We start from the raw sequence: 17,429 nt of genomic DNA, 5'->3' as shown, positions 1-17,429 counted from the left end.
GAACTCGGGGTTCTGGAGGAGGGAACACCATCATAGGAGCCACAGAGGAATGTGCGTGGGTGGAGCTGGTAGAAGCTGGAACTGGGTCCGCAGAAGCAGATGATTCTGACAGGTGTTGCAGCCTATCCTCCAGCTGGAGGTATCCCTTTTGTAGTGTCTGGATTGCTTGGGTCAGAATAGTGGCCTGTTGACACAAAGCCTCTAACGGGGACACATCTCTGCCGGCCTCAGACATGGCTGGATTGTACTGTCACGTCTCTGATGTGAGGCCGAGTGGCAGAGAGGGCGCCCCTTGCGGCTAAGTGCAGCGCTCCCCTGGGAGTGATACAGGGGATACGGTGCCCAAAGGTGCACGGGTTGCCAGTAGTGCTGCAACAGGCTGTTAAGCAGAATGTAGCTGGGGTGTGCTGGGTAGTGATGTCAGTAGCCGTGCAACAAGAAGTCCTGAGTAGGCGTATGCAGGATAAACCAGGAGCAGAGTTCGCAGCCAGGCCAGAGGTCATATACCGGGAGACAGTCCAAGAGAAAACAAGAGCAAGCCGGGTCATAAACAGTGGGCAGTGGATCGAAGAATAGTCAGCCAAGCCAAGGTCAGAGCGAGGAGATAATCGGGATTACAGGTCAGGCCAAAAGCAGAGATCAAATCAGGAGTTACAAGGTAAACAGACACAGGAAGCTGACGACAATCCAGCAATTTGGATCAGACAGTGGCAGCCTTTTATAGGCCAGCAGGAGGAGGATCTTCCTGTCACATGATGTGTCTCTGGTGGCCATTTTTTCTACTGGCAAGATTGCCAGTACTTCCACGGTCATTTCCCTGACACAGCCTTCGGCCATTTCTTCTACTGGAAAGATTGCCAGTACTTCTACGGCCATTTCCCTGACAGGTATAGGACAAATTACATGGTTTGTGATCTGTACAATGGCCAAACAGTGGTTAAAATATACTTGGCCATTGGTCTTTTTTTGGTGTTTCGTGTTATGGGATAATAAATGGGTTGCTTTTGTGCTCCTGCATTGTTATTCTGTCTACAAGACAAGCAGCTGTTCTTGTGTTAGTATGCTCCACCAATGTCACTATCAGAAAATTGATCCTGAGGAGTGATGTGTAATTTGAATTGCTTGTAGCAAGGAATTGGCTGGAGAGCAGCACTGAGATATATATATAAAAAAAAGGATAAAAAAAAAAGTAAAAACAAGTATTTTAAGGGAGAAAAAATATGATATACAGCAGTAAAGTATCTTTATTTTAACCATTTTCACTGTGATTTGTAATATGTACCCTTCTGAGTTTATTGTCCATTAAAGCAACCGCACAAATTCAAAAAATAAAGTGTAATTTTTTTGTTTAAAGAAAATGTATTAATGTATTGCTACCGATAATCAGTGCCAATGGTCTCCTCCTTCCCTCTTTCCCTTTAGCTATTATTTGTTTGATGAATATTTTTTTTATTTATATAACTTTCATATGTACACTTTTTAATTTTGTTAATTATTTTTTTATTTCCTTAGATAAAAAATATGTTTAAAAATAAATGTAATTTTATTGTTTTAATTATTGTAAATCAGAAAGGTAACAAAATAAAAAATAAATAAAAAATAGGTACATGAAAGCCTTATCTATCCCAAACAAAATGATGTATGTATAGCTGCCTTGTCATATGTAATGACAAATTGATTGCCGAATCAACTGGCCCATAACTGAAATTTATGTTTAAAATTCAAACTCTTGGTCTGCATTTGTTTTTAGCTATAAATGTAGACAGTTACAATAAGATATAAGCCCAGTCATTTATAAAAGCTATCTAGATTTCACCCTGCATCAATTTATCAAGGTACAGCAGTGAGTGACAAGTATATGTGGTTGTGAATTTTTGCAGTTTGTGCATTTAAAAAAAATATATATATGTTTTTTTTCAAATTAACTGAAACATTAATGAATGGACAGCAATGATATTTCTGTTTCTTGTCTTGAAATAGGAAGGTGTGGAAGAAACCGCTGATCTATGTAGGAAACTGGGAGCAAAAGCTCATGCTTCCGTAGTGGATTGCAGTAAGAGGAATGATATTTACGCTGCAGCTGAAAAGGTAGATTTGTATCATATATATTTTTAACAAAAATTACAAAACTACATATAATAATACTCTAAAGCTGGTCATACATAACACAATGTTCTTGTTAAATTTCCTTTAGATTTACCTTCAACTATGTAGTGCAGGGGCCTTCCTGATTGCATACAAATTGAAAGTGTTTAGTTTTGACCTCATGGGTTTGGCATATCTAAAGCGCATCGAGGCCTTCAGTGAAGACTGCGTAGGTTAAGCATTTTAATAAATAGAAATAAAAAAATAAATAAAAAGGAAACATGTACAAGAAAATTGTATAATGTATGGCCAGCCTTAGGAGTTACGTAAGACAAAGAGGCTGTTCAGTTTTCAGGGGAACAGTGGCAGCTGGTGCGCTACATTTTTGGGGGGGCGCAAACAAACGAAAAAAAAAACAATTGCAGCCTCACTATGCCCATCAAACGCAGCTACTGTGCCCATCAATTGCAACCACTGTGCCATCAATTGTCACCACTGTGCCATCAATTGTCGCCACTGTGCCATCAATTGTCGCCACTGTGCCATGTCATCAAATGCAGCCACTGTGCCATGCCATCAAACGCAGCCACTGTGCCATAATTTATCACCACTATGCCCATCAATTGTCATCACTGTGCCATGCCATCAAACGCAGCCACTGTGCCATCAATTGTCGCCACTGTGCCCATTGTCACCCCTGTGCCATCAATTGTCGCCACTGTGCCATCAATTGTCACCACTGTTCCCATCAATTGTCACCACTGTGCCATGCCAAACGCAGCCACTGTGCCATCAAACGCAGCCACTGTGCCATGCTATCAAACGCAGCTACTGTGCTATCAAACGCAGCCACTGTGCCTGTGCCCAGCAATTGTCACCACCATGCCATCAAATGCAGCCACTGTGCCATCAATTGTCACCACTGTGCCATTAATTGTCACAACTGTGCCCAGCAATTGTCACCACTGTGCCCATCAATCGTCGCCACTGTGCCCAGCAATCGTCGCCACTGTGCCCAGCAATTGTCGCCACTGGGCCATCAATTGTCACCACTGTGCCCAGCAATTGTCGCCACTGTGCCCAGCAATTGTAGCCACTGTGCACAGCAATTGTAGCCACTGTGCCCAGCAATTTTAGCCACTGTGCCCAGCAATTGTAGCCACTGTGCCATAAAATGTCGCCACTGTGCCCAGCAATTGTCGCAACTGTGCCCAGCAATTGTCGCCACTGTGCCCAGCAATTGGCTGCCCCCATGGAAAGCTGCTTGCTGTGGGGGCACTTGGCAGAAGGGAGGGGCCAGGAGTGCCGGCAAGGGACCGGAGAAGTGGAGAATCTGGGCTGCTTTGTGCAAAAACACTGCGCAGAGCAGGTATGTATAAAATGTTTGTTAATTTTAAACAAAAAAAAAACGAGGCCTTGATATCACTTTAATTTACACCAGCTTCTGCAGCTTTGGTCGAATTACACACCAAACACCTCGTCATGCAGGTAAAAGGAGTGATCAGGTGACATAAGATCCATGAGTCTAAGGTCAAGCTAGTGTTCTAGTTATCCCCTCAGGGAGGTTTAAACAGTGTGCTGCCCGCAGGGTATGACCCCTAGGTTCACCCTGCTCTAACATGTTGAGACTAATGCAGGGGTGTTCTAGTGGTAGCTGTGTAGACAGAAACTGTGCTGTTGAGAGGAACTTAAGACTGTGGCGAACACTGGAGCAGTGTCACGTACCTGGTGGAAGAGTCTGGTATGCAGAGGGAGGCCTCTCTTACACCTCTGACTCGAGGCCCCTGGTAGGGAAAACAGGAGGAGCAGAAGTACAGAGTCGCACGAGAGCCTGGCAAGGTTTCTGGTTGATGAGTTGGACCGGAACTGGAGCAGGAACTGGGGGCTGGAGCTCAGGCAGGTGCAGGCAGATGGACTGGAAGAGTAGGCACACAAGTCCAAAGCAGGTGAACACTGGAGCAGGGTCAGGTACAAACAGGTTCGGAAACAGGCTGGCGGCAAGGTAGCAGGAGGAGCACGCAGGAACGTGGTCTCAGGTACAGGCAGGTTTGGCAACAGGCTGGTAGCAAGGTAGCAGGGGGAGCAGGCAGGAATGTAGTCAACACAGGCTGAGGTCAGATGCAGGCAGTTAAGCAGGGATGGTCAGGAGCAAGCCAGGTAGGATCAGCTGGAGCAGGATACTAGCAAACGACAATCAGGGGTCTCAGGTAACGCTGTAGACCGGACAGCACTGATCCAAGGAAGTAAGGCAGTTTATATAGTCTATTAGCGCCACAAAGTTACTGGGCGCGTGTCGTTGTTGGCATTTCGTGTGGCACTAGTGCGCGCACACGTGCCCACGCAACCCTTCTCAGTGGGACATGCTGAACAGGAGAACATCCATAGTCGCCATCTTGCTGGCATGCCCTTCCTGACAAGCAGGCTGGAACATGGAATAGGAGCATGTAGAAGGAAACAGGTTATGAAATGGCAGAGATGAAAACATGAAAGAGAATATACGCTTGATACCATTTGAACCAAATAAGTTTATCTTGGTCTCATCAGACCACAGGACATGGTTCCAGTAATTCATGTCCTTAGTCTGCTCGTCTTCAGCAAACTGTTTGCATTCTTTCTTGTGCATGATTTTTAGAAGAGGTTTCTTCTGGGACGACAGCCATGCAGACCAATTTGATGCAGTGTGTGGCGTATGGTCTGAGCACTGACAGGCTGACCCCCCACGCCATCAACCTCTGCAGTAATGCTGGCAGCCCTCATACGTCTATTTCCCAAAGACAACCTCTGGATATGACGCTGAGCATGTGCACTCAACTTCTTTGGTCGACCATGGCGAGGCCTGTTCTGAGTGGAACCTGTCCTGTTAAACCGCTGTATGATCTTGGCCACCATGCTGCAGCTCAGTTTCAGGGTCTTGGCAATCTTCTTATAGCCTAGGCCAGTGAGGGCTAACCTTGGCATCCCAAATGTTTTGGAACTACGTTTCCCAGGATGCTCAGCTATACTGCAGTGTTCGTGAGAATCATGGGATATGTAGTTCCAAAACATCTGGGATGCCAAGGTTCACCATCACTGGCCTAGGCCATCTTTATGTAGAGCAACAATTCTTTTTTTCTGATCCTTGGAGAGTTCTTTGCCATGAGGTGCCATGTTAAGCATCCAGTGACCAGTATGAGAGAGTGAGAGCGATAACACCAAATTAACACACCTGCTCCCCATTAGGCATGTGCATTTCGTTTCGTTCCGAATCGAAATTCGGACACATTTTTCATTATTCGGACATTCGGGTGCATACGAATTCCCGAATTGTAATATTAACGAATTGAACCGAATCCGAACGATCGTTTTCGAATCGAAAACCCACGGACGAAATTCGATCGAATTCGAAAACAAATTCTATTCGAATCGAATTCGAAAACAATTTGATTCGAAAACAAATTCGAATGAAAATTGAAAGCAAATTTGAATCAAAATCTAAAAAATATAAATCGATTTCTAAAAAAATACAATAAAATAGAATATAAAATAATAAAACAATAGAATGAAAATCAAAGAATAGTAAAGAACAGAATGGAATTTAATAGAATGTAATCAAATACAATAGAATATGACTCAAATTCGAATAGAAAAATATTAGAAGAGTAGAATAATAAAATATATATATATATATATTTTTTTTTTATTCTGCTCTACTCTAATATTTTTCTATTCGAATTTGAGTTCATTCTATATGAATTTCGAATTTCAGAAAATGGAAGCTAGATAGAAGATAGATAGAAGAAGCCAGGTCATATTCTATTGTATTTGATTACATTCTATTAAATTCCATTCTGTTCTTTACTATTCTTTGATTTTCATTATATTGTTTTATTATTTTATATTCTATTTTATTGCATTCTTTTTTAGAAATCGATTTATATTTTTTAGATTTTGATTCAAATTTGCTTTCAATTTTCATTCGAATTTGTTTTCGAATCGAATTGTTTTCGAATTCGATTCGAATAGAATTTGTTTTTTAATCCGATCGAAATATTATCGTATCCGGTCGAAATATTTTCGAATTCGACCGGATTTTTCGAATTCGGTCGAAAACGAACGATTTCCGAAAACAAATTTAACACATGTAATGAATCTAACTTAACGAAATTAATTAAATAACGAATTAAAACGAAACTAAACAAATGTTTCCCTTTTGCACATGCCTACTCCCCATTCACACCTGAGACCTTGTAACACTAATGAGTCACATGACATCAAGGAGGGAAAATGGCTAATTGGGTCCAATTTGGACATTTTCACTTAGCGGTGTACTCACTTTTGTTTCCAGCGGTTTAGACATTAATGGCTGTGTGTTGAGTTATTTTGAGGGGACAGCAAATTTACACTGTTATACAAGCTGTACACTCAGTGGCCCAGATTCAGGTACGACTTGCGCGGGCGCAATCGCGATATGCGCCGCGCAAGTACGGATTTGCGCCCAGGCAAATATGCGGATGACCCAGAAAACAAGCTAAGCCTGAAATTAGGCATTTTTCAAGGGACGCAGTTTCTCTGCCCCGGCGCAATTAATGGGCATTTTTGCGCAGGGTGCAACTTGCGCTTTCATTGTTTTCCCTCAGCAAATATGCAAATGAGGAACTAACGCTGATTCAAAAACCTGCGCGTGTGAGGCGCAGTTTGCACAACAAGCGCGCAAGCTGTTCGGCCCGGGCAAACTTGCACATTATAAAAGCAGGGGCAAGTTAGCAACAGATGGCCACAGGTCAGCTGGAGAGCAACTACAGCAGCACCAATACGGACGAGCTGAACAAGCAGAGCACCCACACTTTCTGGACCTCACATCTGTGTGCCAACATGCCAGGGGCAGCCATGGTTCTAGCAATACTACAGAGTGAACCGACTCGTAGGAGGGCACGGGAGAGGATATACCGAGTGCGCAGGAACATCTTTGACATGAGTGATTTGGAGGTGTATCGCATGTTTAGATTCAGCCCTGAAGTCATCCTGGAATTAGCCACAATCCTGCATGATGACATCACCAGCCAGACACATCGTGGACATGCAGTGCAGCCACTGGTCAAGGTAGTGGCAACACTGCATTTCCTGGCAAGTGGATCTTTTCAGCGCACAGGTGGAATGGTGGCTGGGATGTCACAATCCTCCATGAGCAGGTGTGTGCACCAGGTTGTCCCCGCAATCCTGAGACGCATGTCCCACCAGTTCATCAAACCCACCCAGGAGGATCTGCGGCAGAAGGCAATCACAGATTTCTATCAAATTGCCAGATTCCCACGCACTGTGGGGGCCATTGATTGTACCCATGTGGCACTACGGCCCCCCCCCCGTGACCTAGAGCATATATACTGTAATAGGAAGCACTGGCATTCCATCAATGTCCAGGTCATAGTGGATGCCCATGGCCTCATATGGCATGTCCATGCCAAACACCCCGGGTCCTGTCATGACAGCTTCATCTACCGTCAGAGCAGCATCCCAACAGAATTTGAACAGAACATGTATGGGGACAGCTGGCTGATTGGTGAGTGACATGGGTGTCAGGTATGACTGTCCCCCCCCATGATGCAGACATCACGAGGGGCACATGCATGACTAACATCCTCCTGTCTTTTCCCTTCCAGGTGACGCGGCATATGCACTGGGACCCCATATGATGACCCCATTCTGGAACCCCCAAACCCCAGGAGAGGAAAGATATAATGAAGCTCACGCACGTACCCGTGCAGTGGTGGAACGCACATTTGGCATCCTTTGGTCCCGTTTCAGATGCCTGGATAAATCCTGTTGTATTCCCCAAACTTTGTATGCAAGATCATCGGGGCATGTTGTATTCTGCACAACTTTGCCGAGAGAAGGGGCCTGCAGATTGACATACGTGATGACCTGACCCCCCAACCACACAATCCCCCCCAAGAAACTCTACCCGGTCTACTGAGGGAAGAGCAGTCAGGAGTGGTCTCGTGGAACGTCTCTTTGCACGTTAAACACACACATTAATCATGTCACAAGTAGAATGCACGCGTGCACACCACTGTGGTCCCTAGCACACACACCCCACATGCACCCAAAATTGGATTAGACCCAAGGATACCGCATGGTATTAGGGAGCAGCAACGCCGCATCAAGGCTCCAATTATGTTGCTGTCCATTCATACACCTTTCACATGGCAGAGGGTGACACCCCTTTTCCAGCAGGAGTGACACCCCCCCCCATTCACACACCAGTCACACTGTAGTATACACTCCTCACCGTGTGTAGGGACTACAAATTAAATAAAAACTCCAACTTTGAGCATTAAATAAAAATATAAAAGCTCATAATCTGAGCATTAACTCAAAATATAAAAGCTCATAATCTGAGCAAACAACAAATATTCAAAAAATAAATCATATGAGCATAATCAAAATAAATAGAAAAAGCTCCTTATCTGAGCACCAAGGGATATGTCTTTTTTTTTAGACATCCTCGTGCCAAGGGTGCCCCGGCTCTGGCTCCTCAGTCGGCGTGGTTGAGCCTGTGGTGGGGATGGAGCATGGGGTGGGGATGGAGGGGGGGAGGAGCAGCATCCCCTACTTCCTCACTCCTGGCAGGTGGTGCCTGTCTGCCCTCCATGGCGTTGGCCAGGCGGGTGAGCACGCTGTTGGTTTGTGCCAACATCCGCAGCTGCCGGGTGGTATTGTTCCTCTGGTGCCGCCGGGTAAGTCTCCCCTCCTCCTGCACAGCAGCAGTGTTGGCCTCCACCGCACCTGCCAACCTGCTCACCTCCGCTGTGAGCAAAGCGGTGGCGTCCTGCTGCTCAACCATGCAGTTGACCATGGCTCCACAGTTCGCACCGACTTCCTCCAGGCTCTCTGTATCTCTTTTCCCCCGGTCAGCATGCAGGGTGAGGGCCTGCTGCACAGAGGAGGAGGAGGATGCCAGGCTGTCCGCCACCCGCCTCAAATCAACCACCATGGCCCCTATATGGCGGGTCTGCCGGGTCTGTTCCTCATGCAGCCCCTCTCGGAGGCTGGAGGGTACACCCCTCATTTTGCAAAGAGCCTTCCTGGGAGGAGAGGCTGGGGCCCGTACTGAGGGAGACGTAGGGGAGGGGGTCACACTGGAGGGAGGGACATTGGAGGGAGGGACACTGGTGGTAGGGACACTGGAGGGAGGGACACTGGTGGTAGGGACACTGGAGGGAGGGACACTGGAGGGGCTTGCCCTGGAGGGGGATGACGTGATGGTCGGGGGGGGTGGTGGGGAGGTCAGGGATGGTGGGATCCTCCTGGAGGAAGACAGAGTCCTCCAGGTGGAGGATAATGGACTCCTCCACTTCCTCCTCCATAGTTGGCCTATGTTCACTCTCCTCCTCCACCAACATGGCCAGTATCTCCATGGGGGTTGACTGTACCACCTGATGATGTGGGGATGGCGTGGGTCGCCCTGCAGCCGACAACGGCCCAGCTTCATCCTCAACATCTGTGGATGACACAAAAAAACACATGTTGCTGGAGCCACACACTTGTCACATGTTCCCTTCTACCCCCTCCCATGATACACAGCAAATATGAGAAAAAATACACTTGTTACATGTTCCCTTCTACCCCCTCCCATGATACACAGCAAATATGAGATAAAACACACTTGTTACATGTTCCCTTCTACCCCCTCATATGTTCACTTCTACCCCCTCCCATGATACACAGCAAATATGAGAAAAAATACACTTGTTACATGTTCCCTTCTACCCCCTCATATGTTCACTTCTACCCCCTCCCATGATACACAGCAAATATGAGATAAAACACACTTGTTACATGTTCCCTTCTACCCCCTCATATGTTCACTTCTACCCCCTCCCATGATACACAGCAAATATGAGAAAAAATACACTTGTTACATGTTCCCTTCTACCCCCTCATATGTTCACTTCTACCCCCTCCCATGATACACAGCAAATATGAGATAAAACACACTTGTTACATGTTCCCGTCTACCCCCTCATATGTTCACTTCTACCCCCTCCCATGATACACAGCAAATATGAGAAAAAACACAAAAGAAAGAGAGAGCGGGACTTTAAATGAAGCATGTGCAGGGATCAAATTACAATGGATAGGGGGAAAATAATAAATCTGGAATAAGTTATTAATTTCAAGACTTTCAAATAATGCACCGTCCATGACTATATTGCATTAATAAAGAATGCAATAAGAATTTCTTTAATAATGCAAAATAGTCATGGACGGTGCATTATTTGAAAGTCTTGAAATTAATAACTTATTCCAGATTTATTATTTTCCCCCTATCCATTGTAATTTGATCCCTGCACATGCTTCATTTAAAGTCCCGCTCTCTCTTTCTTTTTTATTATACAACCAGGGATGGAGGTGGTTTACTAACCACCTCATTTAAAGTCCCATATTTGAACCCCCCCCCCCTTTATTCCAAAATGATGAGGGATGGAAGCATGTGAGTTGTGGGACTCGATTGTTTAAATCAGGTGTCTGCATTGATTTTATCTATTGCTGCAGTTCTTTTTTGTGTTTTTTTTTCATTTCTTACCAGGCATAGGTGCAGGTGGGGACACACCCCCCAATCACCTGTCCTTCATCTACCCATCAGTTTGTACATGCCTCCATTGAGGAGACTTAAAAAATGTGTAGTTAGGACTGCAGAATCGCAGGGAGCCTTGGCGATGGCTCTGCAGCTTAAAACATATATTTGCAAATGTGTGCGACCAATCCTCTGCTTTTAATATGTATAGTTAGACCGTTGAACTTGGCTTGCTGATTGGATGGTAAGGAGGAACCTGGTTAGAAATGTTTATTGCTTCACCTGTATTTTAGTTTGTCATCTATTTTATAGCCCCAAATAAACCCCCCCCCCTTTTTTCTATATTAAATACCCCAGCTTTTTCTGTCAAGTATATATATATATATATGTTTACCAAATTTCTTTAATAATGCAATATAGTCATGGACGGTGCATTATTTGAAAGTCTTGAAATTAATAACTTATTCCAGATTTATTATTTTCCCCCTATCCATTGTAATTTGATCCCTGCACATGCTTCATTTAAAGTCCCGCTCTCTCTTTCTTTTTTATTATACAATCAGGGATGGAGGTGGTTTACTAACCACCTCATTTAAAGTCCCATATTTGAACCCCCCCCCTTTATTCCATGAGAAAAAACACACTTACCAGTCCCCAAGTCCCCAACAGTGGAGTCATAGCCTGGGACTCCCTCCACCTGCTCCAGGGCAAAACTTTGAGATATGATCTCCTCCTCCGGATTTAAACGTATTTGGCAGGCTGGTCCTCCTCCCGTGCCCCTGGTATGTTTCCGGATAATCACCAGCTTATCCCGGACCCTACGCCGCATATCGTTCATCTTTTTTTGAATATTCTCCCAGGTCCTCTCCTCATTGCCCAGGGCATTTATGTCCAAAGTAATGGCATCATAGATAGCCCTCCTTTGGGCTACGGTGGTGTGCTTCCGCTGAGCACCATACAGCACAGTAGTATGGCGAGTAAGTGCCGCCAGCATTACCTCCATCTCAGCGGAGTTAAAGTTTGCTTTCCTCTTTTTTTCCCTCTGAGGAGGTGCCATCTCCAATAAAGGACAAAATTACCTTGCTCAGGGGGGGGGGGGTGGAAAAAGAAGGATGTAATTTTGCACAGGACCTGCGCAGGTCTGCCCCTATTTATTTGCTCAGTGCAAGCAGGTGGGCAGGATTTGCCCAGAAAGTAGGACAGGCGCAGTTGCACGCATGCGCACACGGGAGCGGTCGAACTGCGCATGCGTGCGCCGGGCGCAAGCCACTGCTGAGCGGACAGACCATCATTTGCATAGGGGCACACCCACTTTCACTTGCGCTGGCTTGCGCCCTCAATTTTGCCTTACACAGGAGCAAATTACCACACAAAAGGCATCCTGAATCAGGTGGCAATCTTGACAAATTGCCCCGGCGCAGAGAAATTCAGCTGAGCTGCACAGGTGTAATTAATGGGCAAATCTACCTGAATCTGGGCCACTGACTCTACAAAGTGTCATTATTTCAGTGTTATCACATGAAAAAATATAATAAAATTTTAACAAAAATGTGAGGGGTGTACTAACTTTTGTGAGATACTGTATGCAGTAACCCATACTTGTTATACTTACTGTGGAACCTAAGGGGTTATTCCACTGCATTGTGTAAATTGGCTGTTTGATCCTGTCTCCCCTGATCCTCTCCTCCTTTCACTGTCCCCAATATATTTCCTGATAATAAAGAGCCAGGGGATGGGCTGCACGTGCAAATTTAGGCTGCATTCACACCTAGGCGTTTTCACGCCCGACGCCCGCCGCTATTGCAGCCTGCAATACGCTGGAGGGGTGATTTAACATTGTCGGCTATGGAGATGGTTCACATCTCCACGCCGAACGCCGAAACGCCTGAAGCTCAAAACAAGTCCCTGACCCTTTTTTTCAGGCGTCTTCAGCGTTCAGCCATATTACACAATGTGTAATCACCCCTCCAGCGAAAATCGCGGTAAAAAACAGTGTGTTTTGTCGCGGCAAAAAACGATGCAATTTGTCGCGGCAAATCGTGGTAGAAAACGCCGCAACTCGCCTACGCCTAGGTGTGAATGCAGCCTTACACTAAACTGTAAACTCACTACTTTACATTGTAGCAAAGTGTAATTTCTTCAGCGTTGTCACATGAAAAGATATAATAAAATATTTACAAAAATTTAAGGGGTGTACTCACTTTTGTGAGATACTGTGTGTGTGTGTGTATATATCTCTATATCTCTCTCTATATATATATATATATATATATATATATATATATATATATATATATATATATATATATATGATCAAATTCATTTCTGTGTCTTACAAAGGTCAAGTCACAAGTCGGAGATGTGGATATCTTGATAAATAATGCTGGAGTGGTGTTTGGTGTGGAGTTTCTGAACTTAAAAGATGACCAAATTGAGAAGACATTTGAAGTCAACATCCTTGCTCATTTTTGGGTGCGTATGATACAGTTAAACAAAATCCAACCTACCTTTTGATGTTTTTGTGATAACTGAACAGTATTAATAGGACATTCTAAAATTTCTGATTATGAAAAATCCTCAAACCTTCAAAAGAAAGGTGACTTTCCCATATGCGTGTGTTAAGGTTGTAAAAGTTAACCTTAATGTCACTTTAGGAAAACAATAAAATGATGACACATATAAGGTGCATTGACCCAAAAAGCCTTAGCAATTTGTATTATCTACTGCTTTACCCAAATGGCAGGCTGCTCTGATTGAAATATCCCTGGCACTGCCAGGGTTTGGCAGATCTTGCCTACCATTTCCTGCCTCCTGCACATTTCTATTGGCCAGTGGGGCAACCTACTATAACAATTAGCCAACAGGGGTTTGAAGAGGGGCAACACTTCTGGGTATCTGTCAGAATGGCCTGGCATTCATGCAAAGCAGAAGGTAGTTAAAGTCTCTGGCCCAGATTCTCAAAGGAATTACGACGGCATAGCGCCATGTACGCCGTCGTATCTATGCGGCTGATTCTTAGAATCAGTTACGCATACATTCGGCTAAGATACGAGCGGCGTAAGTCTCTTACACCGTCGTATCTTAGGGTGCATATTTACTCTGGCCGCTAGATGGCGCTTCCGTAGATTTCCTCGTCGAATATGCTAATGAACTAGATACGCCGATTCACGAACGTACGTGCGCCCGGCGTATCAAGATACGTCGTTTACGTAAGACATACGCCGGCGTAAAGTTACCCCTCATAAAGCAGGGGTAAGTCATGTTAGGATTTGGACGTCGGAAACGTCGGAACAGCGTTGTGTTTTACGTCATTTGCGTAAGTCGTCCGTGAATGGGGCTGGACGTAAGTTACGTTCACGTCGACTAGGCATTGAGCGGGGCGTAATTTTATTTGAAAATTCTACGTGATACCGAGCATGCGCGCGCATGCGCCGTTCGATAAAAGTGTCATTTACGTGGGGTCACAAAACATTTACATACAACACGCCCCCTACCAGCCTAGTTTGAATTAGGCTGGCTTACACCGTATCAGATACACTACGCCGCAGTAACTTAGAGCGGAAGATGTTTCTGAATACGGGACCTACCGCTCTAAGTTTACGGCGGCGTAGTGTATCTGAGATACGCTACGCCCGCCTAAAGATAGTCGCTTTCTCTAGTCGTCTTCCAGGACGGCACCCTGAGAGATGACTGGCTTCTCCTGACAGGAAACACAATCAAAAAGAGGTTAAAAACCCAGCCCCTTCCCGTGCTCCTCAGTTCTTGATTGTGTTTCCCCACAGCGAAACGTTTATTTTTTTCTGACCTAAGGCCTGGGGCTGGTGGTCCCCCCCTGGGAACTGAACCGCAGGCACTGGGTAGCCTTTGGGTTTAGCGAAGATTTCCATTCCTAGGGGGTCCCTTCTTGCTCAGGGGGGCCTCACTATGTGGGTTGAAGAACCCCCCTGAGTGCTGGAGTCTCCTGGGGATAGGTGGCTATTCTGGAGCTCCAGGGGCTGATCCACTCTCTCTCTCTGAGCTTTCCCCTTACCTTGGAGGTCTGTGGGTCAGGCTCTCTCCGGTGGTGGGGGCCTTCTGTGCGGTCTGGGGCTGCGACTGGGTCGTCCTGGATTCCCTGGAGGTGGATGCATTGGCGTTCATTGCCGTTTTCGAATTTGGCACCAAAACCGGCGTCTCTCAGAGCCGGCGGCGCAGGGCAATGACGTCACACGCGCGGCGCGTGTCACTTCCGGGTCGGCTCAGCAAAGATGGCGCGCTGCAGCTCCAACACGCCAGTCTCGGCTTCCCACTGCACCGGAGACACACGAAAGGGCAGCAGCAGCCGAGAGAGAGCGGCGCCTTCATCCTCACGCGATGGAGCGAGAGGTCCGGTCGTCTACGGCCCCGGCTGCGGAGGAGACCACAGGGGGTGAGTCTTCCTGGATACAGGTATGGTGGGCTTGGACCCAGTAGTTGTTCCCTAGTATTTACATACATGCCTGTGTATCCTTTTCCTTTCTAGGAGAGGATTTTGTTGCCCAGGGGGGTGCTAGTCGTTCAGCTAAGGACACTAGTCGCTCCAAAAAATGTGGCTATTGTAGTTGCAAGTTACCTTCAGATTATTCCAAACCTTTTTGTGCTAAATGTATTGTTAAATTAGCAGGGAAGGAGACCTCTGAAATTCTGAAAGGATTTCTTGAGGTCCAGTCTGAGATGCTCTCTACTCTCAAAGAATTTCATGTGTCTTTAAAGAGCAGAGAGCCTGAAACCCCCATTGCAGGGCCCTCTTCTCAAGAAAGTTCCTCTTCACAGATTTTTAGAGTCCGCCATGAATCCCTTGGTTCCTTAGTATCTGACTCTGAAGATTCAGAGATTACCCCTCAGGAGGAAGGTTCTGTTGGTCAGGCGGAGGAAGAAAATGAGGATACTAGGGCAGGCAGATATGTCTTTGCTGCCGATGACATGGAAGGTCTCCTTGAGGCAGTGTACGCCTCCGAGGAGATTCCACAGCCTGCGGAAGAAATTTCCACACAGGATAGGTTATACCAAGGCCTGTCTAAACCTCAGGCCAAAGCTATTCCGGTACACCAGTCCCTTAAGGATATCATCCTCAGGGAGTGGGCAGAACCAGAGAAAAAGCTTTTAAGATACAAGACCTGGAAACGACGTTGCCCCTTTAAGGAGGAGGAGGAATCAAAATTTTTTAAAATACCTAGATTAGATGCTCCCCTCGCGCAAGTTTCCAAACAGTCGGACCTCTCCTTTGAGGACACAGGCAACTTGAAGGATCCTATGGATCGGCGGGCAGAGACCTCCTTGCGTAGGGCCTGGGAAGCTAATGCGGCTGCCTTGAGCCCCGCCTTAGCTTCGGCCTGTATTGCTAGGAAAGCTAATTCTTGGATCTCCAAGTTGATGGAACATGTGTCCCAGGGTTCAGACTCTAAGGAGATTCTAGAATCCCTTCAGCTCATAGGGAGCGCAGTAGCTTATTTAGCAGACACCTCAGTAGAGACGGTACGTTCTACCGCAAAGACTGGAGCCCTCCTCAACTCTGCCAGAAGAGCAGTGTGGGTCAAGATGTGGAATGGGGACCTTGCGTCTAAGAACCGCCTTTGTGGTCTTCCCTTCGAGGGCTCCCTTCTCTTCGGTACAGGCCTGGATCAGGCCCTGACTAGGTCCTCAGAAAAAGGGGTGCGTTTTCCTACTAAGCCTAGACAAAACAAGAAAAAGTTTTTTCGAGGCCCCCAGGGGGGGTTTGGAGGTAAGAACCATTCCTCGGAGAAAAAGCCCCCTTACAACAGACGTTGGGGTGCTGGGAAGGAAAAACAAAAAGGAGGTATCCTTTTTTCCAATCCCAAACCCAGCGATAAGGACTCCAAATGACGGGAAGGTCGGGGGAAGACTCTCCCAGTTCCTTCCCAGGTGGGAGAGTATTACTCAAAGTCCCCATATTCTCCAGATCGTAAGCGAGGGGTACAAACTAGAGTTCCGTCAGCTTCCCCCTCCAAACTTTATTTTGACTCACTTACCCAAGGACCCTCTCAAGTCAGCAGGCCTTCTGCAAAATGTCGCAGAACTGGCACAACAGGGGGTCATAGTTCCAGTCCCTGTGTACCAGAGAGGGTTGGGAGTGTACTCCCACATCTTTGTGGTCCCCAAGCCTTCAGGCAAATTTCGATTGATTATCAATCTGAAACCCCTGAATACCTCCCTCCTCCACAAGAGGTTTCGAATGGAGAGTATTTACAGCCTCAGGAGGCTCCTACTAAGAGAGGTATTCATGGTCACCATCGATTTAAGAGACGCGTACCTCCATGTCCCAATCTTCTTGGGTCATCAGAGGTTCCTCAGGTTTTGCGATCGCCTCCGCCCAGGGAGTACAGCATTGGCAATTTGCTGCCCTTCCTTTCGGACTGGCCTCCAGTCCAAGGGTCTTTACCAAGGCGGAGGCGATCGCTTTCCTGCACCTACAAGGGATAGCGATAGTTCCCTATCTCGACGACTTGATACTATACAATCAAAGTCGAGATCTCCTTCTTTCGGATCTAGCCACTGTGATGACTACCCTCGAGTCCTTGGGTTGGATCATCAACAAGGAGAAATCCTCACTCCTTCCAGAGCAGAAAAAACTCTAGGGTTTCTGATAGATTCCTTGGAGAGGAAGCTCTTTTTTACCCAACGACAAGATCCGGGGTCTCATGTCAGTGGTCAGATCAACGTTAGAAGGAGCAGAGTCCTCCTTCAGGGACATCATGAGAGTTCTAGGCCTAATGACTTCCTGTATTCCAGCAGTCCCGTGGGCTCAGCTCCA

The 17,429-nt window shown here is 46.2% G+C and overlaps 1 protein-coding gene across 1 annotated transcript in view; it reads left to right on the top strand.

The window, feature by feature from the left end:
• Positions 1-17,429, top strand: part of LOC120914213 (17-beta-hydroxysteroid dehydrogenase 13-like) — a 58,135-nt gene that overhangs the window by 18,425 nt on the left and 22,281 nt on the right. Inside the window, exons 2-3 of the mRNA XM_040324804.1 lie at positions 1,981-2,088; positions 12,980-13,111. Coding sequence (XP_040180738.1) covers positions 1,981-2,088; positions 12,980-13,111 — 240 coding nt within the window. The remainder of the gene's footprint in view (positions 1-1,980; positions 2,089-12,979; positions 13,112-17,429) is intronic.

Source organism: Rana temporaria, chromosome 1 (genome assembly GCF_905171775.1).
Source record: "Rana temporaria chromosome 1, aRanTem1.1, whole genome shotgun sequence".
Taxonomy (NCBI): Eukaryota; Metazoa; Chordata; class Amphibia; order Anura; family Ranidae; genus Rana; species Rana temporaria.
This window is presented reverse-complemented; position numbering and strand designations above follow the sequence as displayed.